At 43.9% G+C, this 19,950-nt stretch overlaps 1 protein-coding gene across 2 annotated transcripts; it reads left to right on the top strand.

Annotated features, from left to right (window-relative positions):
• The first annotated feature begins 226 nt into the window (after positions 1–226).
• Positions 227–12,598, top strand: pcdh10a (protocadherin 10a). Of its 2 annotated transcripts, none has more exons than XM_063220479.1 (5): positions 227–2,884; positions 3,528–3,586; positions 4,545–4,651; positions 9,881–10,183; positions 12,455–12,568. In XM_063220479.1, the coding sequence occupies exons 1-5, from the start codon at positions 368–370 to the stop codon at positions 12,472–12,474; spliced, it is 3,006 nt and encodes a 1,001-aa protein (XP_063076549.1). In that variant the 5' UTR covers positions 227–367; the 3' UTR covers positions 12,475–12,568. The 2 variants fall into 2 exon arrangements, with proteins under 2 accessions (XP_063076549.1, XP_063076547.1); XM_063220477.1 differs by having other exon boundaries at positions 301–2,884; positions 9,881–10,038; positions 12,455–12,598.
• Positions 12,599–19,950: the final 7,352 nt, after the last annotated feature.

The following is a 19,950-nucleotide window of genomic DNA, read 5'->3' as shown; positions in this document are numbered from 1 at the left end:
TTAAGTGTTTTAAATGCGACACGTGCGGAATAGTTTGGTAAACATTTACCACAGCTCTCCAATGCGAATGGATAACCCGTCTCTGCCTCCCCAGAATGTTCACTTTGGTCACAAAACTCCCGAGTCTCAGTAGGATTCGGTAGAATTGGGATCAGATGGCTACAACTCTGCTCTCTGACACGACATGATAACCGGGTGAAGTGTGCCAACCCTGTGGAGTTGCTGTTTGGGACACTCGTCTGGTGTGTGCGTTTTCTATGGACAGAGGCGATGGGACATTCCTAATCCGGGCGGCAGCAGTGGAGGTGGTTGGAGCAGCAGCAGCAGAAGACGGAGTAAAACATCTAAGTGCACTTTTTCTTTGGAGATGATTTTGTTATTTCTCCTCTTCTCTATCGTGGATGGAGTGCTATCTCAACTGCACTACTCTGTCGCAGAGGAGCAGGAACATGGAACCCGGGTAGGGAATATAGCCGAGGATTTGGGTTTGGACATAACGAAACTTTCTGCCCGCAGGTTCCAGATCGTACCTAGCTCAAGAACCCCTTACCTGGAAGTGGATCTGGAAACCGGGGCACTGTATGTCAACGATAAAATCGACCGAGAGGAGCTATGTAAACAGACTGTCCCATGCCTTCTCCACCTCGAAGTGTTTTTGGAAAACCCATTGGAGCTTTTTCGTGTTGAAATAGAAGTGCTGGATATTAACGACAATCCTCCGAGTTTCCCTGAAACCGACATCACCGTGGAGATCTCCGAGAGCGCAATCCCCGGCACTCGCTTTCCAGTGGAAAACGCATTCGATCCTGATGTGGGCACCAATGCGCTCAGTACCTACGACATCACATCCAACGATTATTTCTACTTAGACATGCAGACCCAAGGTGACGGGAACAAATTCGCAGAGCTGGTTCTAGAGAGACCACTGGACCGGGAACAGCAGGCGGTCCTCAAGTATGTGCTGACCGCGGTAGACGGCGGGGTGCCTCAAAAAACAGGCACCGCACTGCTCGTGGTAAGAGTTCTTGATTCCAACGATAACGCACCCGTTTTCGACCAGTCAGTGTATACCGTTAGCCTAAAGGAAAACTCCCCCGTGGGAACACTGGTCATTCAGCTAAACGCCACTGACCTGGACGAGGGACAGAATGGAGAGATTGTGTACTCTCTCAGTAGTCACAACCCACCACGAATTCGAGATTTGTTTAACATAGATTCCAGGACAGGTAGGATAGAAGTAACGGGAGAAGTTGACTATGAGGAGAGCAATACGCACCAAATATATGTACAGGCGAAAGATCTCGGCGCAAATGCTGTACCAGCGCACTGCAAAGTTCTAGTGAAATTGATCGACGTGAATGATAATACGCCGGAGATCAGTTTCAGTACAGTTACAGAATCAGTGAGCGAGCAGGCTGCTCCAGGCACCGTGATCGCGTTGTTGAGTGTAACTGATCGCGACTCCGGTGAAAACGGACAGATTACCTGCGAGCTGCTTGGAGAGGTTCCATTCAAGCTCAAATCCTCATTCAAAAACTACTATACAATAGTGACAGACGGGCCCCTGGACCGAGAGAATGCAGATTCATACACCATTACTGTTGTGGCGAAGGATAAGGGGGTGCCTTCCCTCGCCACAAGTAAGTCTATTAAGGTGCATGTATCAGATGAGAATGACAATGCACCCAGGTTCTCGCAGCCCGTTTACGACGTGTACGTGACAGAAAACAATGTTCCAGGAGCTTATATTTATGCTGTGAGTGCCATAGACCCTGACATGGGACCAAATGCGCATGTTAATTACTCCATATTGGAGTGCGACATACAGGGCATGTCAGTGAAAACTTTTGTATCAATTAACGACGAAAATGGCTACGTGTACGCAGTGAGGTCATTCGATTACGAACAAATTAAAGACTTCAGCTTTATGGTACAGGCAAGAGACTATGGAAGCCCCATGCTGATGTCCAATGCCACAGTGAATGTTATAATTGTGGACCAGAATGACAACACGCCAACGGTCATTGCACCTGTGGGGAAAAATGGCACTGCCAAAGAGCATCTGCCTCGCTCTGCGGAGCCAGGTTACTTGGTGACGCGTATAGTCGCCATGGATGCTGATGACGGTGAAAACGCACGTCTATCCTACAGTATTTTGAGGGGAAACGAACAAGGCATGTTCCGTATGGATTGGAGGACTGGTGAGCTGAGGACAGCGCGTAGGGTGTCCAGCAAAAGGGACTCACCGCATCCCACTGATTTGTTGATTGAGATTCGCGACCACGGCCAGCCGCCCCTGTCCTCCACAGCCAGTTTAGTGGTAGTGCTAGTGGACAGCGTAGGCGATGGCCACAGTGGAGACAGGGGCTCCTCCAAGTCCAAGGAGGGATCTCTAGATCTCACTCTCATCCTAATCATCGCACTGGGCTCTATCTCCTTCATATTTCTATTGGCTATGATCGTGCTGGCCGTGCGCTGCCAGAAGGACAAGAAGTTGAACATCTACACCTGCCTGCATGCCTGTAGCATGTGCTGTGGATTAGGCGGCGCGTCATGCTGCTGTGGTCGACCGGCACGTGGAAGGAAAAAGAAGTTGAGCAAGTCGGACATCATGCTTGTCCAGAGCACTAATGTCACCGCCAGCAGCGCCGCACAAGTGCCAGTGGAAGAATCCGGCAGTTTTGGATCCCACCACCAGAACCAGAACTACTGCTACCAGGTTTGCCTGACGCCAGAGTCTGCGAAGACCGACCTGATGTTTTTAAAGCCCTGTAGTCCATCAAGAAGCACCGACACAGAGCACAATCCATGTGGGGCCATAGTCACCGGATATACGGACCAGCAACCGGACATCATTTCCAACGGCAGCATCCTGTCGACTGAGGTGAGGGAACTTGTTCATCATGTCAGCTATTTTGCTAATTTAAAATACATTTGCAGCTTTAGCATTTAATATTGATTAAGTTGCATTTTTGGCTTTGCATTTATTTCATTTTTTTTGCTGTACATCTGCCCTCTGCCCATGTAATTTCACTGCATTATGGCTGGATAGTTTATGTCAGTTCTGTCAGCAGTTCTGCACGCAAAATTCTATCCAAATGTAAAAGTTTTTTTTCCCAGTGCTCTGCAGTCTAATGCAAAGAGGACAACCGTTAAGATTGAGGTAATGTGACTGCGGGTAAAAGGCACTGTACTGTTAATTATGCTGGGCACGGTTGGGCAGAGTGGCAGTCGAACAAAGGTGGTTTTTATCGCAGTTCTATTCACAAGGGATTTTATCACAGCATCATTGCTGAGTCTACATTTATGTTTTTCGATCGTTTGGCTGTTAAAAGAGTTAGTAGGTTCTTATAGGCACAAACGGTTATTTTGTCAGAAGAATTATTGTCTTTTTTAGGAATTGTTCCATATAATAGTGTTAGTAGACTAGGCCTACCCATGCTTGCAGACTATGTTACCGGTTCTTGTTTCGCATCTCAGACGATTGTGTATCTGTTGTTGTCTGTATGTGTGTGTTGCTGCTGCAGACGAAGCATCAGCGAACAGAACTCAGCTACCTGGTTGACAGACCCCGTCGTGTTAACAGGTGAGTAGATGCATTTTACTACCGCCTTGGCAAATTCAAATTCTTTAGATGATAGCCCCTTGAGATGAACATCTCGTTTTCGAGAGGGTCCTCAAAATACAGACACAACACATACAGTACATATAGGCCTAGGCTATCCACACACACTGAGACACTGAGGCTCTTCCTTACTAACACCAACCCCACATTTCGCATCTCAAAAAGATGAAGAACTAGTTAATTCCATGGATGTAAAACAAGCTCTACGTTATGCAAGAGAGAACCAAAACACTAAGGTAGAAGAAACAAACAAATATACATGCCAATGTATTCATACAGGTGTATGCATAGAACCACCATAAGCAAACATAACTGTATGTGCAGGGACATGTTAGTCTATACATTTGTATATACATCCATATACACATAGACATGAGGGAAAAGAATGATGCTAGAATATAGAGAAAAGGGTATAAATCATAAATCATACCTTGCAGAAACATCTACATTGGTCACATGATTGAATGTAGTTCAACAGGGGATACTTTAAAAGAAGGAAAAGATGACATGGACCTTAAAGAACAGAGTAGGCTGTTTCAATCAGAAGGGGCCTTACATTCAAAACCACGCCATCCAATCTCTTTTGATATTCTCAGAATAGAAAATAACACATGATTATGGTGTTTTATGGCATACCATGAGCTATAAGGGATTAAGTAATGTTTTAAATAAAATGCATACTTGAAAAAGATACATTTACATTCAGTCGTCTGGCTCATGGTGATAAAACATTCATTTCCTGGTACATATCACAGTGATGGGTCAAGAATGGACACCTCAAAACAAATCTACATATGCTATGTTTTCAGATCTCATATTGAAAGACTTTGCTAAAAACTTCCCTGACAGATCATGAAATATTCTATAAAAATCAAACTGGGATTAGTGTCACATGAAATGTTTATTCTTTTGATTTCAGCTCAGCATTTCAAGAAGCTGACATTGTAAGTTCGAAAGACAGTGGACATGGGGACAGTGAACAAGGCGACAGCGACCACGACGCAACCAATCGGGGGCATTCTGCGGGTAAGCATCCAACAGTGTTGTCCTGTGTACATTATTCTGGGCATCTTGGCTGGGAGCACTCTGAAACTCACAGAAGCATGCTGTCGTTCTAAACGCCCCCTAGAGCTCCCTAACGCTCCCTGGGGGGCTGTACTGCCCCCGTTGAGAAACACTACTGTAGCACCATCTTGGTGCTGAATGGACAGCGACCTAACACTCTAGGGTGAAAAGGAGACACAAGCAGACTTAACAGAGGCGTCTTAAATGTACCTTTGTGAACTAAACGACAATAAAGAAGGAGTTTGTTTGGGTGAATATGTTTGCATAAATGTCAGACTTAATATTTATGCACAATTAAAAAAAACATCCATAACTCCCTCTGTGTCAGGAGAGTACACCTTCACTGTATTCCTCTGCCACAGGCACTGTTCACAGAACAAATAGTTTTGCTCATCAAAAGCAAATTTTTCTTCAGAGATAATGTATTGATCTAAGCAAAGGCATACCAGAGACAAAAAAAATCCAGGGATGGTAACAATTTGATTTTAAATTGCATTGACCTTATTCTAAAGAGTTTTGACATTTAGCTCTCATTTAGTAAAATGTCTACTTGCAGGATTGCCAAATATGACTTCTGTGGCAAGTGGAGTTGAATACAAATGGTCGGTGTTGTTCTGTAACCAACCTGTATTTGGGCCTCGGAGAGTTGCACTGGATGATTCAGGCAGGTGGAGGTGCAGGTGGGGTGAAATAGAGACAGAGAAGGGGGGTGGGGAGGCAGAATGAAGAAGGACAAAATGAGGCTGAGGCCTGGAAGGGGAGAGAGAGAGAGAGAGTGCCAGACAAGTCTGAAAGGCAGAGGCCGAGGTCAGTGGTGATGGGAGGCCACGAGTTTTTTGCTGGCATATCTGGGCTCTTTTCCCTTCCCTTCGGGCGCTCGTTCCTCATTTTGTCTGCAGTACACGTTGGCACTCTGCAACACCTCAGTGCTCTGTGATTCATTCCCGGGCCTTTTTTGCATAGCCAATTATGAAATGAAGGTTACCATGAAGGCCCATCCACAGGCACGCACGCCACTGCCTCAGCCCCTCAGTCCCTTTCAAGCAAAGAGGCCATTTTATGGTGATCATGTATGAACATGAACCACAGGTCACAAGTCCACTCCCGTTCTAATTCACATTCTCTTGTCTCATTCTCATTATGTCCATCTGGCTCTGTCTCTGTCTCTGTCTCTGTCTCTGACTGTATATGCTCTCTCTCCCTCCCTCTCCCTCTCTCTCTGTCTCTCTCTGTCTCTCTCTGTCTCTCTCTCCTCCCTCCTCTATCTCTCTCTGTCTCTCTCTCTCTCACACACACGCACACACACACACACACACACACACACACACACACACACACACACACACACACACACACACACACACACACACACACACACACACACACACAGACAACAGAGACCTTACACACCCAGGATTTCCATTTCTAATACATACATCCCCACACACACACACACACAACTATGTACCTCAGACAAAACAGAGACGTAGACAGTCACAACAAAGACACACATCTAACAACAGGGACATGCAGTAAAAAGCACAAAGGAAGAGTTTTAGATTCTTGCAATTTTCGCTCCAACACACAGCTGAAAGCACCCAGAACAGGTTGACATTGTCAACAGAAACAGATACATTGTGACTCAAACAAAGCAAATCTGATAAACGGTTTAGACATTGGTAAAAAATTAAAGCAGTTATACTGTGGCAAACACAGAGAGGGGAGAAAGCAATGGAAATTGATTAGGAGAGATAGCAGGCTTCTAAATGACCATAATATGGCAGAGGAAGGCTAGGGGAGGGTGGCTTGCTACCCTTAAAGCGATCATTATCTCAGCATTTGTTTGCTGTGTGTGAGAGGTGTGACAAATTAGTCAATTAGGTTGGGCACATTACTCTGACAATTATTTACTAATTAGGTATGGAAGGAGATGACGTTAATCAAATCATTCCTGTCATCATGATTTCATGGTATCGCTCTCCCGTGGGGCTGAGCATTTGAGCCCATAGCCCGGAGCAATCCAACACCAAAGAGGGCATATTGCAGATATCTTTTATGCAGGCATACGTATACTGTATCCTAACCAGGCAGTGAGTGTGATTTTGTAGTGAGGTCGTATGCCAATATGGCTGCTGCATACGTGCCCAAACAGAAAACTCAGAAATGAATGCAGAGTTAAGGCACCTCAAACACAGGCTGGTACAAGTATTTCATGAACAGATAACGATAATGTTCTGGGACAAAACGGGCTTATTTGCTTCGCTACAGAATGGAGCACTGCATGAAAACAAAAAAAAAGAATGACCCATTTACCGGTCCTCTCTTAATTCATCATCAGGTGTCCTCGTGGCACCTTTGACCTTGGTGTCAGCCTCAATGAGATGGCCCACATTGCCTTGTGTATTCAAATCAGGGCTGTTGCCGTGAACCTGTGCATCATCGATTATAAATGTCAAAGCAGAAGTAAGCGATGGCTTTAGCATCATAATCCAATTAGTAATCTTGCGTCAGGTAGCGGAAATTGACGTGACATTCTCAGCGAGTATTGACGTTAGCCCTGTAGCCTGTCAATGCATGTAATAAGTTACAGGATGAGATCAATGGCGCTAGCTGGTAGCTACACAATCTCGGGCACACTTGTTATGTGGTGGCGTCAGTGGAGTCATCAATTAAATCACCAGCTGGAAATCGAGGCGAGGCTTGCTGGTTATGGGGAGTGTTTGTTTTTCTTTTTTATTGCTCTCTCTCTCTCTCTCTCTCTCTCTCTCTCTCTCTCTCTCTCCCTCACTCTGTGGGTGTATGTATGTTTTATAGAGTGTATGTCTTAAAAAAGGCCTGAAAGAGTGGGTGGGAATATATGATTAAGTGTGTATTTGTGTATTGCCTTAGTGCAGCCTTGCATAAGTGCGTGGATGGATATACCTTATGTATTCACATGTATGTGTGTGAATTTATTTGTTTATGTGTTGTTCTCTGTGTGTTTTGTTTTTTAAAACAAAATTGCGGGGGGTTGTTGGGGGCTTGGGTTGACGATGAGGCCCTGCTGTGATTGCACAGTTGCTGGCAGAGGTGGTTGTTACTAGTGACTGTTTTCCTGGTTTTTTTCATTGTGGCCCCTTGCAGGGATGGGAAGGGTGGCATAAACAAACAAACACAAATCACAGACTTGTGTGCCCAAACAAACCCCAATCGGCCAAATAGCAACAGCTTGCATCTGCCTTGAAGAAAGTTGGTTGTCAGCCTTCTCAGTGGCTATACAATTCTCTCAAGTCTCTTAAGCATCCACATGCCTTCATCTTGCATGTGGGCATGAGCGCATGGACACTTGCGTGCGTGTACACACATGCACGCACGCACGCACGCAGGCACGCACGCACGCACGCACGCACGCACGCACGCACGCACACACACACACACACACACACACTGCACTGCATATACGTATATCTTCTAAGAGTGAAGATGAGAGGAGGCTCTGACATTCTTTTCATCTCTGTGTCTCTCTATCCTCCCCTCTCTCTACCTAACCTATGCCTGCCTGTAGTTCAAGAACTTTGGCAGACAGACTGACACCACACACACACACACACACACACACACACACACACACACACACACACACACACACACACACACACACACACACACACACACACACACACACACACACACACACACACCGACGACACCTACGCAGGGGAGTCTTGGGTTTATCACTAGGCCAGGTTTGCCTAACCAGGCCCTTTGATCTCCCCTGGCAAAGCCCTCTGCCATTAAGTACTGCAGATTAGACAGAAGTCAGAACATCCTCCACCTCTCCTCTCTTATTCTCTCTCTCTCACACACACACTCGATCTCTCTCTCTAGCTCTCTCTCTAGCTCTCTTTCTCTCTCTCTCTCTCTCTCTCTCTCTCTCTCTCTCTCTCTCTCTCTCTCTCTCAACCCCCCCCACATCTCTCTCTCTCTCTCTCTCACACACACACACACACACACACACACACACAGACACACACACACACACACACACACACACACACACACACACACACACACACACACACACACACACTCTCTCTCCTCTCTCTCTCTCTCACTCTCTCTCTCTCACTTTTCTTTTCACCTTCCTCCTCCTGCTCATAGTTTTTTTTGTTGCTCTCATCCCCTGTGCTTCACTTTCCTTCCCAGTTCCTCAGTCACATGTGCATGTGTTCAGCTCACGTCTCCAGCCTTCTGCTCCTCCTCTCTGGCCCTCCACACATGCTTTGTCTGTCTGTCCACTCCCCCTCTCATCTCCACACAGGCTTTGATCAGTGCACCCCTACACCCCTCACCAGTGTCCCAGTGCAACACATTTCAATCTACATGCATGAGAGGGAGTGAGAGTGTGGCAGAGAAAGAAAGACAGAGGCTTTAGGCTTTAGGGCCTTGTTTCACCTCCCAGTGATGCCGTTGTGCACATTTTATTTATTCATACATTTGCTTATTCATTTTTTTGCCTCCTTCTCCAGTTCATGTAAAAAAACCCACAAGTAATTAACTGAAGCGGCGTGGTAATGAGTTTGAGGGGTTTTGTTCCTTTTGGTGGGCTATTGTTTCTGGCAGGCAGCACCCTGAATCATGTCTAGTCTCATTGCTGTCTTTGATGTCACCCATTGTCACAAATCATATTTTCACACAATTCGTGTCACGGGATTGTTGGCCCCTCTTCATGTTTACAGCCGACAGAGACAAAAGCAAACACAAACATGCCTGAAAATATGTGTGCAGCTCCTCAGGCTGTGTGGTGAAAACGTTCCCTCCCAGGGCAGCAGCATTCAATAGAGTTCAGTAATTCATTTTATAATATGTGCTGCTAATCTATTATGCTCCTTTTCACAGTGGAAATTTCAGTGTTTAAGTGCTCTATTCAAATATATATTTTTTGTATTTATCAAGAAAAGAAGTATAGCAAATACTAGAGGCAGAGGTGCACTCAGTTTTCGGTATAGACCTACAATCATATTCTTGGGGGGCATGCTGTTTATTTGAATGAAAACATTCAGCCTATCTGCCATTGCTGGTGGTGTTATCACCTCCTAGAATGTGTTTTGGGGCTGCACATCAACAACAACAGTACTTTCCACTCTGTTTGTCACCGCCCAACTCAACTCACCTTTTCATTTCGAAATTGTTTTTCTTGTCTTTTTGCAGGAGCCGACCTCTTCTCCAACTGCACGGAGGAGTGTAAGGCCCTGGGCCACTCGGACCGATGCTGGATGCCCTCGTTTGTGCCCTCGGACAGTCGCCAGGCCTCCGACTACCGTAGCAACCTGCACGTGCCAGGCATGGACGCAGTGCCCGACACTGAGGTAGTAGTTGAAATCCAAGAGCAAACAGGGGATAGATCATTCTCCACCTTTGGCAAAGAGAAGTCACATCACGGCACGCTAGAGAGGAGAGAATTAGACATTCTCATGCCTAGTGCTCGAACGCCTTACAGAGCCAACTATTTGTGTGAGTATATACTCTAGGCTAAATAATATCCACCTCTCTGTGGGAAATCTGGTCCAACTTCTTTTTTCCCCACCGAAAAAACTGAGGGCTGTGGGTTTTTTCATATATGTATATATATATCTGGAACTACATATATATATTTTTACATATATGGCACTAAGTGTCCCCTCCCTTCTTTTGCTGAATTTTCCCGACAACAACTTCCTATTTCCTTCCCACCCCAACCCCAGAATCTATCAAATAAAAATCTTTTTTTATTCAAATTGATGTGTCCAACCTTTTTGTCTTGAATCTATCTTCAAATTATCCCACTCTTGTGCAGGTGGCACCAAAGTGGGCCTACCACTGAAGCCTTTAGGTACAGACGACTATAGAGTCTAAAGCACAAAGTCTGCTGTGACTTTTCATTGAATTCACATGCTTGTTGCCGAAAACATAACATTCTTCTTTCATCTTCATTTACTTGAGGCAAATGAACATGAACTGTTTTTATTACCTTTTGAAATGGTGTCGACATGAATTGTGCTCTCGCTGGTCATTTATTGGTAGACTTAGAAGATGGAAATGAGGCAGATCTTTCAAAGAATCTTTCAAATATTGCATGGGTCGCTTAAGAAAGAAAACAGTGCCTTAACTCTGCCATTGAAAACATTTGCATTTTTTTCTCATGTTTGTTGTAGATAATAGTGTTGCTGTGCTATGAATCATCCATGATGTAAATAATCAAATAACAACTGCTCTTTCACAAAACAACTCAGTGGTTACACAAATGGCGTATATACTTTTCATATTATAAAACTAGTCAAGCGTTAAGTGTTTAAAAATTGTCAGGACAACATGAATTACCGTGGTCATGAAAGTGGCTATGAAAAGATACATTTGCAGCAGGAAAAATACAGTGGAAACACATTTCCCCAAAATGTGTTTTATGTAATATTTCTCAATAAACACACAGTGTGTGTCCCAGTTTTAAAATGGATGTCTCACTGGCCTTGCTTTTAACAGTGTTGTGTATACTGGCTGTTGTAAATTCAGAACACTCAGGACAGGGGAAACTGCAGGTCATGCCACAATCATAGCATATTTTGTAGCTTTTAGTGATGATTCAGATCACAAATGCTCTGTAAATACCCTCATCCAGGGTGCAGCCATCATGCGCTTGTCCTGTCAGAATTGAGTTCCAAGTATCCAGCCTACGGTACAGGGTTATGGTCAACACACAACAGCAAGGTTGCAGAGGGTTCTTTGAAAGCCTTTCAACAGTGTATGACTTAAAAAAAGAAAAAAAAGAAAAAATATTTATTTTTCAGTCTATATAGGACAACAACAATGACCAAAACAATAATGATGAAAATAATAACAGCAAAAACAGTACATGCCAGAAAATGTGGTTTATTTCACTGAGTGGAGTTGAGTGGAGGTCATGCATTTATCTGACAATTAGACCTTCCATTGATCATCAGGGAGTGCAGGGAACATTGGCAATAGTTTTGTAATAATGTCCATTGCTCAAGAAGCTGCCTAGAAATTGGAGGTCAAATGAGCATACTGCATGAAGAAAGGTCAGGGGACGTCTTTAAAAAAAGCTATAGGCCAGGCCCCTTGATATTTGGGCACTGGGCATAAGCTTTTAGATTTGTTCAGGGTATTACTAGACTAGTGGCAAAATCAGCATTTAAAGGCAAAATCAAATGTAGGCTAACTTCAAATATGGCACTGTAAGAAGCAGTTATCATTAAAATGACTACTTTAATTACATGTAGTTCGGTACTCACCCGTGTCCTTTGCAACAACAAAAAAACACATTTAAGACAAATTGACAGAGGACAGGTATATTGCAGGTGATCATTTCAGCTGTTGCTGAAAATACATGTATGATGCTCATAATCTCTAGAGCATCAGCTGCAGAAACTAGGACACACCAAGATCAATACATTCATTGCACTGTAGGGTTAAAAACTGTGCCCTTTCTGATGTGAAGATCACTTCTTGACTGGTCAATGTCTCTACAGCATCATTTGTATGTCATTTCACAACCATGCCGTGAGCTTCACACCTGCATGCACGCTCACATGTTTCTGTGGTCTTCACCCAACTAGTGCCCATTTTGTATCATCATGGCTGCTACCCATCGTTCTATATTCTCATTTTTGGTGCACATGCTTTGACATAAAAAAAAGGAGTGGGTGGGGGTTGAGAGAAATACATTTGAAGTGAATGCGAGGCGGCGTTCTTAATTGCCCTGTTGTCTCTCTGTCTTCACTTCTGCAGCCCGGAAAAGGATTTGCTAGCTCCTTTCGCGTGGACATACCTGAGACAGCGTGAATTTGCACAAAATGCGCCCGGCCAACAAAGCGCATCCTCTTTTCCACATCATTATCACGTTGAGCCAGCTGCTGCCTGGCCCTGGAGGACCACAAGCTGGGCCTCGGAGGGAGGCGGTGGGGCCGGGATGTGGGGGCTCCGGGGAGGGTGGGAGATTGGAAAGGGGGGCACGCTGGGACTAAATACACGCTAATGTCCTGGATCAGCACTGAGGCCTCTAAACTGTTCTCAGCAGGCCTGAGAAATGCACTGAAATCCTTCTCTGAGAAGAACAAAAAAAGAGACGGAGAAGAAAAAACACAGAAACAAACAGACTAAATGTGAGTTGAACTGAAAAAAAGGAATGGGCCGTAAACACAAACGGACGGAGGACAATAAGAAAAATATAGCTGCAAGCAGCAATGCGGGGCCAAGCAGTAAACTTGCCAGAGCAGCCACGGCAACAGAAGGAACTGCAGCGCCCCCCTTGGTCCAAATCTCGCCAATGTTGGTGTGCATTCCTTGGACGAGAGTGTGATCACGTAAACCAAGTTTAGTTTGAATCCGTTGAAGAGTTGTCGAGATATGAGCTCACTTCCTGTTACCTGTTGGTGGCACTAGAGAGCTTGGGGTCTGGATTTTTTTGTGGGAGGTCATGGGATGGACTAGAATGTGTGCAAAAAATCCTAACAGAAATTGACTAACGGTTGCTGAGATATGACCTCACTTCCTGTTTTGCCACCTTTATGACAATTTTGATTGGCTGTCACCGGCAAACAACAAGAGGTGTTCAAAATTCTTTCCTCTCCCCCCTCCCTCTCCCTCCCTCCCTCCCTTCTTCCCTCTCTGTCCCTCTCCCTCTCCCTCTCCCTCTCCCTCTACCTCTCCCCCCCCCCCTCTCCCTCTCCCTCTGTCTGTCTGTGTGTGTGTGAGGAGGGGGTGGGGGGTGGGGTGCAGGGGCTGGGGCAGTGGGGCTTGACCCCCTGCCGAGAATGGTGTCAGTGAACGTGCGCAAGGGGAGCAGAGGAGACAGAGAGATGAGAAAAAATCCCTCCATTCTTTCCACAATTTTGAATGGCTGCTGTGAGCTGATAGTTTTTTCAATCGTTACGAAAATCCATACCTGGGTGCAACATGGTGTGAGGATGACCTGTGTACCAATATTTTGAAAATTGGGAGTACAGTTCAAAAGCTACAGGCAAAAATGTAGCAAAAATTTTGACCTGCTGGTGGCGCTACAGAGTTTGAGCTGGGGATATGTTTTTTGTTGTGGTAGGTCCTGGGATGGACTACTATGTGTGTACAAAAACCCAGCCTAGTTTGACAAACGGTTGCTGAGATATGACCTCACTTCCTGTTTCGCCACTTTTACGACAATTTTGATTGGCTGTCACGGCTAAACGATAAAAGTTATCCAATATTCCTTGAGACCCCATGTGTAGCTCAGTCCCAAGATACTATATACCGAGTTTCGGGTGAATTGGTCGAAAATTGTGGGAGTAGTAGCATTTTTATTGAATTTCATAAAATTCAAAATGGCGGAAAAACTATCCTGGCGGAAAATGACGTCATAGGGTGCGTTGGATTTGTCTTGGCCCAAGGATTCCAGTGATACCAAGTTTATGAAAATTGGCCAAGCGGTTCAAAAGTTACAAGCAGAAATGTACCTGCAACTTTGACCTGCTGGTGGCGCTAGAGTGTTGGGGCTTGGGACCTATAAATCGCTGTGGGTGATGCTGAGTCTGCCCCGAATGTGTGTGCCAATTTACAGCATTTTCCTACCTACGGTTCTATAGGCTGCCATAGACTTACAGTCGGAGAAGAATGGTGACTAGATAATAATAATAACAATGAAGAAAACCTACTAACTCTATAGGGGCCTTCGCCAGCTTCGCTGCTTGGCCCCTAAAAACATTTTGCTGATCAAGGTTGAACCTGTTTACAGCATTCTGTCAATCTTCAAGTGTATCTGAGCCCTTTACTTGTTTCTGTAGAAGCCAATCAACAGAGCCGACTTTACAGGCACACCATCAACAGCAGATCCAACCAATCGACAACTCAGCATTAATACGATGTGCATTATTGATAATAATATCTGTTTTAGACTTGACTGTTTCCTAAATCTTTTGTTTCCTCTTTTGTGTGGTCAAGTGTTTCTGAATCTACTCTGAACTTTACAAAGATGGGAAAATAACTGGTTAGACGTACAGGTTACCTCCCATGCCACTGGCCTGACAGCTCGAATGATCTCAGACATTTTGTGGTTTATATCATGTGTGAAAAGTGTTTACTGTACTCTTTTAAACCTTCAACATGACTATAAATCTATCTATATATAAATATCTATATATAATATACTTTTCTGAAACTGTGTTGCCATTGGTTAGTTTCTTATCCATCATATTGTCATAAATGGATATCAAGTGCTAAAAAGACTTGTATTAAAAAGTGGGGCCTCTCTCTCTCTTCACTCGCACCAATGTTTTTTGAATTATTTTTTACCTGTCTGGATAATGTCCAGTAATGTCCAGAAGTCATCTAGACAAAATATAATGGTAATTTTCTGTGTTATTGTACAAATAATTGGCAAATATTATTATGGAGATAAATATTAACAAAACAACACATACTATACATACTGTACATTTAAACACCCTTCGATAAACAGACAAACACATTTACACAGATGCAAACATATGTATGCAGACACACACACACACACACACACACACACACACACACACACACACACACACACACACACACACACACACACACACACACACACACACACACACACACACACACTGGGACAAACAACACCTAACGTTACATAAATATACACACAGCTGATAATAAAAATATGTCACTTGACGTTTAATGTGTATATTTCCTCTTCCTTTTTCAGTCAGTCGCAAGAGATAATTGAGATAATTGTTGAGATAATAAATACTGTTTTCCTATGGAAAATAAGCGTTACTTGGTAACTAAATACACAGCACACAAATATCAAAAATTCACAGCAATAGCATCAAATAGCAGAAACGTATTAGTCATGATCATAACATAGCAGGCTATGAGACACAATACCCTGTCCAAGACGTCAATTTACACAAATTTCATGGCAAACCTTTTTTTTTTTAGCCTTTTTATTATTGTCATGTTCAATGTTAAAAAAAAATACTGAGTGTAGTCAGTTCATAGGAAAATCAGGCAACAGGGAGGCCATTGCCTTGGCTGGAAAGTGACATACCATTAGTCTCAGTCCTGTGTCTCTCCTTCCATTTAGGCAGACCACAGACAGTGCATTTATCATCAACCCCCCTAAGCCCCCCCCCCCCCTTCCCCCATTTTACCCCCTCCCAGCTCAGCTCTGCCTGAGGCCCTATGGGGACAAGGCCAACAGAACACCCAGTCTTGTTGTGTGTGGGGAAATCCCCCTTCAATGATTTCTTTGAATGATGATCTGGTGTTTGTCACAATCTTTGCGCATCAGATATGGCTGTTGCAGCGGGGGATCAACTGTGTTTGGAGAGCTTGTTTGCTTGCCTTTGTTTGTTTGTTTGTTTGTGTGTGTGTGTGTGTGTGTGTGTGTGTGTGTGTGTGTGTGTGTGTGTGTGTGTGTGTGTGTGTGTGTGTGTGTGTGTGTGTGTGTGTGTGTGTGTGTGTGTGTGTGTGTGTTAGGGAGAGAGAGAGCGAGAGAGACAGATTGAATATGTGTGTGAGTGAAATACAGTATAATTATGTCTGGTAAGTAATTAGACTCTTTCAAGCTCACACAAAGAGCTTAAATACTCTTCTTGATAGACCAACATGACTTTCAAGTGACTGTTCCCAAGTTCAGCTGTAAACTGCATCTGCGCTAGGCATCTCTGCAGCCTAGCCCAATCTATGCAGCCACTAACATAATCCCCCTCTCCACTGTTAAACAGTTTGGGCAACAGTTTCATTTCTACTCTATAAATTATGTCGGGGACCTTAGTGATACTGTCCCATTTTTGGAAATAAGCTTATTTTACATATCCCCTTGAGTTAAATAATAGGGTTTTACCGTCCTCCTGTACTTTCAACCGTTCTCTGGCTATGGCAGTGCAAATTTTACCTCCATGCTAGCAGTTAACATTGAGTCCTATGATACCAGCTCGCGGCTAACTGGTCTCATAGGACTCAATGTTAACTGTTGGCTTGGAGGTGAAATGTGCACTGCCATAACTAAAAATGGTTGGAAGTACAGGAGAACGGTAAAACCCTATTATTTAACTCAAGGGGAGGAGTAAAATAAGCTTATTTCAAAAAATGGGACAGTATCACTTTAAGAGGAGGATCCTCAAAAAATAACGCCACACTGTATCTTCAGAGTAGAGAACGTAAACCACAAGATGTTTCTGTCTGAAAGCCATTCACTGAACTGATTGGCAGGTGGTGACAGTGACAGTGTACTGCACTGGTATGCTTGAAAACAGAACAGGGGAAAAAGAAGTGTGAGACCACAGGCGGCTGTGGAAAAAAAGATAAAGTGGTGTTGAGATTTAAAGAAAAAAAAAAGTCATAATGTGAAAGTCAGCATGCAGTGTAAGTGAAGTTGTTGACAGATGACCTTGCTAAAGCATTCAACCTCATTGCACTGTGTGCAGCAACAAGTACTACTGCTGGTGGTCGTGGTAGGCGTTTGACTCGGTGACACTCGATAGACTCTCCTCGCAGACACTTCTGTGAGGGAGACCCTCCAACAGATGTGGCTCCCTCAGGTAGACGTGCTGCTGTTGTTGTAAAGAGCTCTCCTCCTCGCTGTCACTGGAGTAACAAGTTCCTCTGTCAGGTCCACCATCCGCTCCCTGTAGCCCAGTGATTCTCAAAGTGTGGTCCGGGGACCACTAGTGGTCTGTGAGAGAGCTCAGGTGGTCCGCGAAGGGATTTCTATTTTTCCAAGACAAGCGAACAGTAGGCTATATTTGTAACATTATTACAAAGCTAAACATAGCTGAAGTCTCATTTTCAGCACAATAAGACAGGCTTGTAAATGTGAATACAAATTTTGTAATCTGCACCGAAATTAGACGTGTCAAATTAGCAACTGTCAACTGTCAATTCAGTTGACAAGTGGTCCCTGAACACTTTTGGGGGGACAAAGTGGTCCTCGGTCTGAAAAAGTTTGAGAAACACTGCTGTAGCCCCTCTTGTATTTCCCTTCCTTCAGCGCACCTTGCAGCAGTGTGTTTGTACTGTAGAGCCAGTGTAAAAAAAAAAAAACCACTCTCAACAGCCAGTCTCAGTGGTGAGTGGTGCCGATGCACTGGCTTCACTAGGGAGTTGGTAACATGACACTTCTATACTGTAAGTGCCTAGAAACACCTACGTACAGAGCCTCCCATGACATGTATCACTAAACACTAGGTTTCCGTCAATGTCATGCGTTTGAACCTACATACTGGTACCTTCAGAGGTCTTATTCTATGTTTTATATCCCCTCATATTTTCTGTAACCTTTCCATACATTTTTCTGTGTGAGCTCACTAATGCACACACGCATACAATGTATGTGCTGTATGTCAGACATACAAAAAAAAATATCAACAAAAACAACAAAACCATCCACTTCAGTCATAGATTGTATATAACTCTATTTATATGTTCTATGACTTCAGTGCATTACAGAAAAAAGATGCATTGATGGGATGAAGAAGACCCCCCCCCCCCCCCCCCCCCCCCCACCTCATGTCAAGTGGAGAGCTGCCATGAACCCTCTGCAATCTCTGAATGTTTATACCATATCCACTAGAGTCCTCTTCCATAACCAATTCCTCAGCATACGATTTTGCTTGCTTGAGGGTGTGATACTGATGCAAGCCCTCAATTGAATTTCACCATCATGCCATCAATTGTCACTGCCGCCATCCTCCTCATAAAGTGTGCCTGCATTTGACCAGTGATTTGCAGGGTGTGATCAAAAAGGATGACAGACTTTACCCATAAAAAGGGGGAAAAACATTTTTATTTAACTTTGGTCATTCAGCGCTCTGGAATTCGCTTAGCACAATGACACACAGTGTGTCTACCCGGGCCCTGCTGTAGGCTTTGGTCATAGCCTCCAGTGTAATCTCTTCTTTTATTCACAGTGTGTGACAACAGTACTATTTTATTATGCACCGTATAATTTAGAAACAATTTGTTCTTTGTGAATCCTGTACGAAACATCCTTTTGTAAACAGAGATACAAAAATATTCAAAATTTTAATAGAAGATACAATGCAGGACTGCACACGTTTCGCGGTTCATTTTTAGGATATGGCAGAAACGGTTAATGTGCCTTTCAGGGAGTAGCAGCACATGCGTTTGCCAAAGTTGTTTAGATGATGGCTCGCTGTGTGAAGTCATGAGGATGCACAGTGGTGCCAGACCTTAAAAAACTCCACTGAAGTGTCCTCTAAGTGTCTTCCTGGGGGGAGTGATGCCGTTCCAACTTCTATTTCCTCAATGCCTCCTGTGCCCTCAGCCTGTTGGCAATTCAATATAGTAGCATCCCTCAGGGAAGTCTGTTGTCTCATAACTGCACTGCCATCCCCATAGCCACCCCAAACACAACTTTCATTTAGCTGCAGCTCCAAAGGCCTGAATGCTTTTGTGGACATTTTCTCACTTGCTCCTCAAACAAATGCATCTTAGCAAAAGGCACACAGAAGAACTAAATTGGTTTTTGCTAAAACATTCCCACTAACACCTATCACATCAGTTGTTAATGAGCATGGGTTATCTTTCATCAAGGAGAGGTGGGCTCACATAGATGGAGATATTGCAAACTGTTTTTAAAGGTGGACAGTCAAGCTGTCACTGTGGTGTTCATCATTGCTGATCTATCCTCCGTCAATACAAAAGCATTATAGGATGTGCTGACGTAGGATATGTTGCTTCCAGCATAGCTCAGTCTGAAAGACTTCCCATTTTAATAATTATCTGCTCTTAGGCTATGTATGTGGTCTTTTCTTTCTATCACTAGCTCTGTCTGTGGTGGAAATAGCATTGCGGAGGGTTCATCTTTCTGTGATGTGACAGCATGACTAACTGATGGTGTGTTTGACACAATAGCTAACACTAACATGAATTTCCTTTTAGCCTCTTGAATCAAGGAGTTCATTGTGCTCACTGAATATACTAACTCATCACAACAACAAGTACATTTCAAATGTCAGGCTGACATTTAGGAAGTTAGGAAACCAAATTCAGGTTTACTGCTAGATGTGAATACTTCTGTCCTTTCTGTGAAAAGATACTTGGTCATAGTCTGATAATCTGTATTTAGGTATATGTTAGAATGGAGTAACTAGGAGTAAGTCAAAGCTGAAATCAATTCCTATGTACATAATGTCATTAATTGCATCCACACTATTGCATTCAATCCCTCTATTCAAGTGATATGAACGTCTTCTTCTTCTTCTTCTTCTTCTTCTTCTTCTTCTTCTTCTTCT

The sequence above is a fragment of the Engraulis encrasicolus genome, chromosome 16 (assembly GCF_034702125.1).
Source record: "Engraulis encrasicolus isolate BLACKSEA-1 chromosome 16, IST_EnEncr_1.0, whole genome shotgun sequence".
Taxonomy (NCBI): Eukaryota; Metazoa; Chordata; class Actinopteri; order Clupeiformes; family Engraulidae; genus Engraulis; species Engraulis encrasicolus.
The sequence above is the reverse complement of the archived record's forward strand: the minus strand, read 5'-3'. Positions and strand labels throughout refer to the sequence as shown.